The sequence below is a fragment of the Harmonia axyridis genome, chromosome 5, assembly GCF_914767665.1.
Source record: "Harmonia axyridis chromosome 5, icHarAxyr1.1, whole genome shotgun sequence".
Taxonomy (NCBI): Eukaryota; Metazoa; Arthropoda; class Insecta; order Coleoptera; family Coccinellidae; genus Harmonia; species Harmonia axyridis.
This window is the reverse complement of record NC_059505.1, coordinates 21,626,415-21,637,989: the sequence shown is the minus strand read 5'-3', so window position 1 is coordinate 21,637,989 and position 11,575 is coordinate 21,626,415. Positions and strand designations below refer to the sequence as shown.

At 36.2% G+C, this 11,575-nt stretch overlaps 1 protein-coding gene and 1 long non-coding RNA gene across 2 annotated transcripts; both read right to left on the bottom strand.

The window, feature by feature from the left end:
* Window positions 1-243: 243 nt before the first annotated feature.
* Window positions 244-1,205, bottom strand: LOC123680875 (ribonuclease H1-like). Its single transcript, XM_045618992.1, has 3 exons — window positions 1,160-1,205; window positions 738-1,090; window positions 244-267 (listed from the first exon to the last, which is right to left on the bottom strand). The coding sequence occupies exons 1-3, from the start codon at window positions 1,203-1,205 to the stop codon at window positions 244-246; spliced, it is 423 nt and encodes a 140-aa protein (XP_045474948.1).
* A 4,022-nt stretch (window positions 1,206-5,227) lies between these two features.
* LOC123681093 lies at window positions 5,228-6,380 on the bottom strand. The gene is made up of 3 exons (XR_006747620.1): window positions 5,827-6,380; window positions 5,645-5,750; window positions 5,228-5,592 (listed from the first exon to the last, which is right to left on the bottom strand). It is a non-coding gene; the product is annotated as an uncharacterized LOC123681093 (long non-coding RNA).
* Window positions 6,381-11,575: the final 5,195 nt, after the last annotated feature.

Here is an 11,575-nt window from a genome sequence, read left to right as displayed (position 1 = left end):
GCCATTCGCACATCGAACAAATAACCTTCTCGGTTCTCTTCTCACATCAAAAGTAACTTAGGTTGCCGGACTCTGTTTGGACTGTCAGACTTCAGATAACATGGATTCAGGATTTTCTTCTTCTCCTCAATCTTCTATCTAAGGAATGGGCTGTATTTCTGTCTCCAAATCACTGTCTGCGTACGGTATTTTATACTGTCTGACTAACCGTTAAACTCTCGGAGGAGGTAAATGTACTGGGATTTACCCTATTACTGAAACGTTACACTAAAAGGCAAGGAAAAAAAGAGTTAAGAGGCACAGAGATAAAAAAAAAAAAAAAAAAGCACACACACTTTGTGAGGAGTTTACAGCTTAATCTTTGAAGCCAACAAAAAATTATACAACAAAATGTACACTGTAATATCATTGGAAAATATCAAGTCATATATGTTAAGAGGGAAGTTCGTTATTCTTCTAGTATTTATGAGATCATCATAGAGCCTTGAGCAATTCATCATATTATCTCGACAATTAAAGAATATGTGAGGGATGTCACCCCTCTCTCCGCAACCACACAGATCTGAATCAACAACATGAATCCTCATCAAATGAAACGGAGTGCAACAATGCTCAGATCTTAACCTGTTCATTGTCACAATGTTACCCCTTGAAAGATCGATCCCCTTAAACCACGGTTTGACTCCAAAGGAACCAATGTGGACATATTTTGAAAAGGTACGATTCCCGATACTGACCTTCCACTCCTCTCTCCATCTTTCCCAAACAATTCTCCTGTATCTAGGCCAAAAGTCACTAATATCTGCCCTCTTGATAACTGATTCCTCAGAACCTTGTTTTGCAAGATTATCAGCCATGTCATTACCTTGTATATTAGTGTGACTTGGGATCCATATAAGTTTTATAGAGAAACCATGGTCACTCAGATATAACAGGTTTGCTCTAATTGCGAGAGTGATATGGTCGTTTTTAGCTGAATTCCTCCATTTTGATATTTTTTCAAGGGCACTCATTGAATCTGAGATAATCAGACATCTTTTCAGGTTTTTACGTTTAATTTCTCTTGTTGCTTCCAAAATGGCGATTAATTCTGCAGAACATATAGAAAAATGGTCAGGTATTTTCTGAGACATGGAGATACCCACAGGGCTATATATACCTATGCCTGTGAGAGTAGGAATTTTGGAAGCATCCGTGAACACCATTATATGGTCAGGGAAATCTTTAGAGCAACGAGTAGTAAAAGGCAATGAGTTATCGGGAGAATCCTTTGATTCAGTGATGGAATATTTGAAATGGGGTTTGTTCTATTACAGCAGAGTGCTGAGGATTTTTCAGGCGACAATTGGAGTGATTTAGAGTTTGCCCATCTTTCAACACACTTCAATGCTTTGGTCATCTTTTCAAATGCTTCTTTGAAGGAAGCTCCAGTTGAGATAATCGTGCTGTCATCTGCGTACTTCAACACAGTAACACCAGGGATACCTATGCAATTCTGTAAGTCACCAACAAAACAATTAAACAGTGTAGGATTCTTTGGAGAACCCTGCAATAAGCCTATATTCGACTGTTTGGGCCCAATAAGTTCTCCTGAGGATGGGTCAACGAGGAAAATATTTGTATGTACCGTCAGAGATCTCAACAGCTGTATAATAGGCAAAGGGACTTTCATGGACCTGAGAGTGTTCTCGAGAAGTTCAAAGCGCACAGAGTCATAAGCTTGCTTGATGTCCAAGAACACGATAATAACTACCTCATTCCTTGAGAATGCTGAATACAGTGAAGCAACCAAATATGCCAAAGCGTCATTCACTGACTTCCCCTTACGGAAACCAAACTGAAGTTCTCGATTGTCAGTTGATTGCTGATAAATCCTCTCTAATCTGGTGGCCAGTAGAGATTCTAATATTTTTAAGATGCAAGATGTTAAAGCTGAGAGGATCATCTGGAGATTTATTTGGCTTACAGATGGGCACAACAACCGTGTCCTTCAGAGACAATGGGATATATGGGTTCTCAAACAAATTATTGAAGATCTGGGTCATTAACTCCTTGGCTTGAATTGGAAAACTTTTCAACATTCCATAAGAAATACCATCCTTACCTGGGCAAGATTCCTTTTTAGAATTAATGCACAGAATTAATTCATCCAGGGTGATAGGCGGGAAAGGCAAAGGACGGTATACTTCCGGTATATTCGTTTGAATATTCAATGTATTCTGAGGGGGGCACAATCGATCAATTATTTTTTGACCGCAGGTAGTCGAAGAGACCCGTGTTGCTGGAGGTTTGCAACCATGTTGGAATTTCGCTATATCTGACCACAACTTCGCACCGTTGCGAGTAGATAAATTCTCACAAAAAGCCCTGAAGGATTCACGCTTAGCATTCCGAATTTTATTTTTAACTGCTGCTTGGATATTCTTAGCATGAAGGTATTGTTCGGTAGTAGGATTTCGCAGGTACATTTTGAACGCTTCAGACCTTTTTTTAACAGCCCCAGAAAGCTCAACAGTCCACCAAGACTTCCTATAAGTAGTTGGCTTGGGAGGTTTTTTCTTTGGAATGGATGAATCGGCAGCCTCTTTGATGAGATCGCAAAACTCTTTAAGGGTATTGGGTGTTCGGGATTGGATCCCATTGGCAATGGTTTCCTGATATTTACACCAGTCAGCCTGAGAGAGGTTGTATTCCCGTGTAGAGAACCGAATACGGTAGGTGGGTAAGGAATGTTGAAAGGGATTTAGCGATATTAATATCGGGAGATGATCACTATTTCCAGGGTCAGAAATCACCCTCCATTTGGAATTAATCCTGAGGTCGCTAGAACTTAAAGCTAGATCAGGAGCACTCGAGTTTTTGCCAGGAGCAGTGACCCTGGTTGGGGAGCCATCGTTTAAAAGACATATATCGTTGGATAGAAGGAATTCTGCCACAATTTTACCGTTTAGGTTTAGCATACCTGAACCCCAACTAGGATTTTAAGCGTTTAAATCCCCACAGATAAGGAATGGTTGCGAGATTTTGCTAAGTAACATGTTCCAGAATGATGTTGGCAAGGTAACATGTGGAGGGCAATAAATATTAATTATGGTAAGGTTCATAGGAGTTAAATTGCTTCCATGGAATTGAACCATATCAGGAGCTTCAATAGAATCCAGGTTGAGGACCGTAAAGCAAATATTTGTCTTTATCAGTGAGGCAATACCTCCAGCTCGAAAGACTCTATCCTGCCTATAAATATGAAATCCTGGAACTTTGAAATTCCAAAATTCATTAAGCCAGGTTTCCGACAATAAAACAACACTTGGTGAGTACTCCTCAATTAGTGATTTTAGATTGTCAATATTAGATAGAACCGACCTGATATTCCACTGTATGATGTCCAGCACAAGAGTGTGTACTTTGAAAATTACATCAACTCAAAATAATGTAAGAGGAGAAAAATTATAGAAGATTATGGTAGTGTTCACTGGGGAGTTGAAGGAGTGGAAGGGATGTTATTAGTTTCAGGGGACTGGGGTATAATGTTTTTCAATAATTCAATTTCAATACTATTGTTCAATAACTCTGAACTTTTATTATCCATAAGACGCTTTGAAATTAGACTTAAGATCTCATTATCTGAGATAGAAGGATCTGAATCTAATGGGGTTTTATCTGACGAAAAGTCATAAGCAGATTGGGTAGATTGTTTGTTGCCTACGATGGGCGATAAAGGAAGGGAGATGTTTAAAAGTTGGGAACCATGGAGGTCATGATCATAACCTGGGGACTGTGGGTTTTTCCTTCTTTTCTTACCTAAGACTGCTGAATAGGAAGGAGCTGAAGTTGATCGAGAGTTAAGTAGAGTTCTTCTATTGTGCACAGAGACAATTGTTGAATCCTCTATTGTATTGGTAGCCCTAGAGGGGAGCTGAGGAAACAATTGTGAGCGTAGTTGTTGGGAAGGGGAATAATTGTCCAGAGTCGACAGGTTTACATTATAAGTTTTGGGGATGAGTTTAACAGCCTCAAAGTATGATATATTTTCTACAGCTATTAAATTATTGATTTTCTTCTGACGTAGGAACTCAGGACAATTACGATCCGTTGATGCATGTTTTCCAGAACAGAAGACACATTTCGGGTTGTTAGGATCAGGGCACTCACCCTCATTGTGATTACTCGCACAATTTCTACAGCGTTTGGAGTCAACGGGGTTACTGCAGTTAACCTTGGTATGGCCATACCTCAAGCAGTTGTAACACTGTATGACAGGACCCACATATAGGGTCACATGTCTCATACAGCCCCACAAGACAATTCTATCTGGGAGGTTTTTTCCCTGAAATGTTAGTATCCAAGTATTCGATGGGACGTAAGAAACTACACCTTCTGTAGTTATTCTTCTATTCAGTTGTCGAGCATCTAATATTTTAACTTTACTTTCTGCATGGTTGATTATACCCTCTTTTGTTATTTCCGACCCAACATATTTTATGACCCCTTGTGACCATTCTAGATGGAATAAATACATCAATATCGGGATCATTCACAAATGGATTTTCTTTTAAAGAATTGTTAGCTCTATCAGGAAAATCAAATTCTAATGAAATTATATTTTTGCCTCTTTTAGAGATATTTTTGATTCCTTTGTAGTTCAAAGTATTTAGCTTTTTAGCCAAGTTCATGGGGTGGATGTTCCCGATATTTCTTGTAGATTTCGATTCTATTATTACCATAAAAGGGCCCAGATCTGTGTGGTTATATTTGAATTGGAGCTTAGTTTTATTTGGTTTTGAGCGGTTAGCTTTTTGTGTCATAATTTGAGAAATTGATTGCGACAAGGAATTTGCTTCCTCAATGATTTCTGAATCATCGTGGAAGGTGTCTACAAGCTTATTTACCTCTCTTGATAGGAGAGACAATTCAGCAACAGAGAAATTCTCACCATCTGATTCTTCACCAATTGAATATAAGTTATTTAATATTTTTTGAGAGGTTTGGGTTAGTAAACCTATGGTTCTAGGGGACATAGGCGATCTCGGGAGGGACATAGGCGATACAGGGGGGTCCTCAGACCCCCCTGAATTCCAATCCATCAAAAAACAAAAGTTCTATCGGCTTCAAAGATAACACCTCTGTTAATGATGTTAATAATCCTAGTAGTTGCCTACCTCACTTAAATTTTGTATCACAAAGATTAAGTAAGATATGAAAATTAATATCAACAAGGATTTCCACTAGTATTAATTACTAATATTTAATTTTTCCAATAAAACTCAAGATTACACGTGGTAAGGACAACGGTTAACCAAAAACATAAATATGTATGTAGGTAAATCATAGAATAATATTGAGAAATACATAATATGTACAAAAATGATTCTTAAATAAATATACTGATTCTTCATCAAATGGCATACTAACAGTTTTGAATGTCTTATCACCAGATGAGAACACTACAGAGTCGTAATTTTTTAAATTCATAATTGCCATACTTAATCGGACTCTAGCATAATGTTTATTTATTCCTTCAAATTAGCTCTTCTTTTTCTCTTCTCAAATATTGGCAATGTTGCTCAGTATTTACAGCAGAAATAGTTTGACCTGAAATTATAAAAAATTATTAAAATAATGTCTATACTCACTAGAAACTTACCAATGAATGGACATTTGATTTCCAATAATTTCACTGACTCCCCATTCTTGAAAATAATTCCATCCAGAAAAGCAACAAGCCTTGGGTCTGACTGCAAGTCCTTTTCCTGAAAATGATATTTCATTCTCTGAAACTTTTGAATGATGATAAACTATTATCTGACAGAAATATAGATATGGTACCTTGAATACACTGATCTGTGGCTTTATATTCCCAATTCATTCCATCCAGGGTATATTTATTGCAGAACGCCGAACGGGGCATTTATGAAATACTTCTGGGACATGCTGATGTCCCAGTCAGTACCCTTGAAGGAGTAAATTTCTCCTGCTTCATCCAACTTACTTGAATAATTTCGATATCATAAGGTGGAAAATTTACTGAAGTCTGACTCATTAATTTAGAAGTAATGAAACCAGTCCGCTTTGTATGTTGTAAATATGGCCAGCTTTTTTGAAAGCTTGGCCTTTTTCTACATATCCCTAGCATGAATGAATAAACTGCACAAGCACAATGCGAGGTCATAACTCACGCAGATGAAGTTGTAATTTATCCAGTGAGTTATGAGCATTACCGCAAGTTGAATACTATACTTTATCTACGACTATAATAATAAATACTGAAATACAAGAAAAGAGAAAGAACATTATTGACATACTCCAAAAGTTACCTATAAACGTCAAAATTATCAAAGTGACATTCCTCCCCTCAATAACGATAATGAAATGTTCCCTTTCAGTCAACGGAATAGAAGCACAGAAGTAAAGAATCACAGAACTATCTTTTACGATTTATTATAGTAAGTTATTATAAATCACGTTGTTTGTTAATAGATACTATTAATTACTCAAAAGTAGTTGAATAATGAGTTCAATAGGAGTAGATAAAATCCAATAATCAATAGACAAAGGTGAACTCTGTGGATAAAACCGCTTTGCTAGGTCGAAAACGTCCGACGGAAAAGATCGGCATCTAATTAATCAGATTACTTTGCCGAACTGTCCAGGGACCGTATTCTCGACAAGTGATCTTTCAAAACGTATGGTGGATTTATGCACCAGTCCTAAGAACTAAGACTAAACCTAAGAACTAAGACCTAAGAATTGAACGCTAACAAATCAAAGAGGGCGTTTATGCACGTTTCCTAAGAACTAAGAACTAACACTAGCAGGCCAACTGTTAACTAAGAACCCTAATCTTTGCTAAGAACTAAGGGCTCAGGTAAAATATAGAAGTACACGTGCGCCGCATAGAATTTCAATATTAACGAGTACCAGTTTCTATCATTTTATGTTCTTTATTCGTGTTTATCGATGAAAAGTATTAGGAGTATTTGAAAAAATTAAATTTAATTTTTTCACAATAAATATCAACGTCAAACCTCAAAGTATAGAACAAATGGAAAGTAGTTCGAGCACGTGCGCATGCCTTAACTAAGAACTAACAAGAGAGTGCATAAACGCCACTGAATTCTTAGGTTTAGTTCTTAGTTCTTAGGTACGGTGCATAAATCCACCAGTATACGCATATTCAGTGTTCAGAGCACTGAAAGTGCGTATGCGTTTTGAAAGATCACTTGTCGAGAATACGGTCCCAGATGTGTATTGCCCTCAATCTGGATGTAATAACCGAACGCGCTATGAATGGACAATATGATTCTTCCTGTCAATTTATTTTCTGTGCACACAAGAAACCATTATTCTGTGCTTTGCACCCCACACCGCATAACATTAATCAGATGAGTGTATCTTAGTAACCTCGCATCAAATTTACATAATCAAAAACGTAAAATTCAATTCAGAACAGTACTTCGAAAAGTGTCAAAGATTCCAAATTTTTGTATAATTATTATATAAAAAAAATTAAACTTCTAGAAGATGAGTGTCGTTCCGGGTATATGTGTGAAGTTAAGTGGGCCTCCTAATTGTCCAAGTATCCCCATCGCATTCAGTTATATGCCCGCCCCATACACATATCCTCTTATTCCAACCGTACAACCTGTGATACCACCATGCTGCCCAACATGTTGCGACACTGTTTGTCAACCTGTCTATGGACCTTGTTGCGGTCCTTGTTGAATATTGAATATTTAAGTCTAGGTCATAAGTTCCGAGTATAAATAACATCTTCGACACTGTGTCTTCTGTTTGAATAAACTAGTTTTGAAAAATATGTATTTATATTTTGAGCTGTTGACGAAATGTCATAGCATCAAAAGAATACGAAAAAATGTAGAACTTGTTACTTGTATTCCGAGCCTTCGAAGCGGTCATTCTCCGAAAAAATAGCTTTGCCATTTCTCCAAAATTTCTGTAATTTTAGAATTTTGATCCAGGAGTGGTCTCAAGGTTCGACTTACTGATAACGAATTCAATTCTAATATTCTAGGGTAGGTTCTGATCTCGAAGTCCGTTAGTGTGCAAAATCCGACTAAGAAATCCGTAAATAAGGACATTCGAAATTTTGTTTTCCTCCTTTCATAAATGGCTTTGATAGGGATAAAAGTTCGCATTCAGATATAGTATAAAAGATAAATGTCGAAAAATACTGGTAAATTAGTAAGATAATTCTTATGACTCGAACTAGTGGAGGTTGATAATTACTTTTTTTTCCGTAAGTATCATTTAATGATTTGGCGAGGTATTGGTAGAGCCAGCCACCATCCAGTGTTCAACGCATATGAGAGAGTATTTCTCAGAGTTTCAATAGTTTCAAAGTCCTTCTCACCTCTACCTAGGAAACAGTAAAAGCCTAGCGATGAAAGAAAAATACAGTAAAATACAGCAATTAATAGATGGTTCAATTCTCGCATAAAAGATTTACCTACTTTTTATCCCGGCGCTAAGGAAAAGGTTAATGAAGGTGCCCTAATGGATAAAACATGATATATTTAAAAACGATTCTTATGCCAAAATTTATGAAGGAAAAGATCTTATTGCAAGTGTTTCACAGTAAAAATCGAATAATCTGTACAAGATTCTTATTCGTACAATTTGTAACAAAACTGGGGCAACTATTACAGAAAAAGTCTGTGACTCATTGAATATTTCAAATGATAGACTTGATGGGCACATAATCAAGCTGTTGTCCGATAGATCAGTAAAATTTAAGGAAAATGAACTGTATCTGCAAGCGTATGAAATAAAAGCAACAGCAAAATATTTGATAATGTTGTAAAATAATAATGTAAAAATGCGGTCAACAATGATGACTTAGCAAATGGGGCAGCATGTTGAAGAACAAATTGTCTCTGGCACAAATCCCAGCTCTTCAAAGGGCCCTTGGTGCGGGTTATCAGCTCCAACTTTCTGATTTCAAAAGCGATGTAGAAAAAACACTAACAAAATGCGAAAGCGAAAAGACAAAGCAATGAATAATGCGGGTGATTCAAAAGCGTAAAAATTCAAGAAAATAAAGCGGAAAGTCAATAAAATATTAGGAGAAGTCAAGCAAAATTTTTCGAACTAGTTACGAATCAATCATCAAAGTATATTCCATCCATATGTATCTTGCGTTATGGACCGAGCCATCAGTGTTGACATCGTTTACGCGCAAGCTTATAATATTTAGTAATCGCTCGAATTCCATAATTCTCTCTTACACCAACACAAACAGTATCTGAAAGATGCGGTGCTCAGAAACCTCATAAAAGGAGTGGAAACAATCTCCTGATCAGAAGCCAACAAAACTTCATCCTAGAAGTTAGTTGGTTATGACAGGAATTCCACTAACTGGGCCGCCGCCAGATATTTTGGCACCCCGGCAAAATAAAATTTCGACGCCCTGCTTTCTTAGGTTATCTTGATTTCCTTTGAAGGAGCCTCTGTTATTCCCCGCAGGCATCTTTTCAATTTCATATAAAATCAAGTTGTCAAATTTTTCAAAGGACGTCCTATCGATTTCATCAAAAAATATCCTGCATTGTTTAAAAGTACGGCGCTCTAATATAAAATGAATCCCTTTTTCCCTTGATCACGGCATCACGCGTGAATGGCTCGACCGATTTCACTAATTCTTTTTTTGTTGTATTTGTTATTATTAGGAGAAGGTTCTTATGTGAGAAAAAAATAGAAAGTTTCACAGGAAACTAGAACATTTCACTTTTTTAATAAAATAATGTGTCACTGGCAGTAATATTCACGTAGTTGACATTAAGGGCTTACATACAGTTAGAAGGCTTCAAAAAGACGGATTTTCAAGAATTTTTTTCGCGCAGACTATTCAATTTATTAATTTGAAAATTGGTGTACATATTATAGTAACCTTATAATATGTTAACATATTTTTTATTTGTCGAAATAATCTTCGCAAATGTTGCTATCGCCGATCTCCTAGAGCTCTATCTGAAATGAAAAAACCAAATAAATTTCGTTAATATAATACATCATCTAGTATTTAATCGAAGGAATTAGCGAAAAAATAATTTTTGACAAAATGGCGACTTCTCAAAATAAAAGACTCGATTTTGAACGAAAATTTGCCTTAAATTAAAAATGGAAAATATTTATCGGAGAAAAAAAATCTTCGATTAATTACTAAAAAATCTAGTTAAAAAGGTTGTGTTAAAATTTGAAACTGATCGGTTCAGCCGTTTTCGAGAAATCTTGATCACCGATTTTGAAAACATAGTTTTGAGAAAAACGCGTTTAAAGTTTCAAAAGCGTTTTACATGTGGTAAATTTTGTTTTTTTCAACTTACATGGAGTCATCTATTCCAGGGCCATATAATAATACCGGCGTGAACTTGGCAGCCACTTTTCAGCAGCCGAATTCATTCCAGCAGCCAAACGACCAGTGGCGTCGGTAGAATTTAAAACTAACGAATCGATCTGTTTTTGGGGTGCAACGCAAGAATTTGCTTTTTGAGTTTACTTGAACGACTTCAGTCAAGTTTTTGTGACATTTCAATGCACGAAATAATATTATAGATGAACTTGAATTATGCTGATCAATGAAACGACGGGGTATATACAAGTATTTTCACGAATGAAATCTTGGAAAACGTTTAGCCAAGTTGATATTTGGAATACTTACTCTTCAATAGGAACAGAATAACACATCCGAAGCACATTGATTTGCAGGCCGTCTAAGGGGTAGTTTACACTTGTGAATTTTTCGAAATTTTCAAAAATGACCCTGTTAAAAATGTTTAGCCAAATTCATATTTGGTATTCCTACTCTTGAATAGGTAAAGAATAACATATCCGAAGGATTTTGATTTGCAGGCCGTCTAAGGGGTAGTTTACACTTGTGAATTTTTCGAAATTTTCAAAATTGATCATGTTAAAAATGTTTAGCCAAGTTCATATTTGGTATTCTTACCCGTAAATAGCTACAGAATAACATATCAGAAACACATTGATTTGCAGGCCGTCTAAGGGGTAGTTTACACTTGTGAATTTTTCGAAATTTTCAAAAATGACCCTGTTAAAAATGTTTAGCCAAATTCATATTTGGTATTCCTACCCTTGAATAGCTAAAGAATAACATATCCGAAGGATTTTGATTTGCAGGCCGTCTAAGGGGTAGTTTACACTTGTGAATTTTTCGAAATTTTCAAAATTGATCATGTTAAAAATGTTTAGCCAAATTCATATTTGATATTCCTACTCTTGAATAGCTAAAGAATAACATATCCGAAGGATTTTGATTTGCAGGCCGTCTAAGGGGTAGTTTACACTTGTGAATTTTTCGAAATTTTCAAAAATGACCCTGTTAAAAATGTTTAGCCAAATTCATATTTGGTATTCCTACTCTTGAATAGCTAAAGAATAACATACCGGAAGGATTTTGATTTGCAGGCCGTCTAAGGGGTAGTTTACACTTGTGAATTTTTCGAAATTTTCAAAATTGATCATGTTAAAAATGTTTAGCCAAATTCATATTTGGTATTCCTACTCTTGAATAGCTAAAAAATAACATACCGGAAGG

Coding starts and splice junctions, on each gene's coding strand:
- LOC123680875 (XM_045618992.1), bottom strand. CDS start 1,205: ATGGTGTTCACGGATGCTTCCAAAATTCCTACTCTCACAGGCATAG. Junction 1,091..1,159: donor TCCTACTCTCACAGGCATAG/GTATATATAGCC, acceptor TATGTTCTGCAG/AATTAATCGCCATTTTGGAA. Junction 268..737: donor GATGGAGAGAGGAGTGGAAG/GTCAGTATCGGG, acceptor CTTGCCTTTTAG/TGTAACGTTTCAGTAATAGG.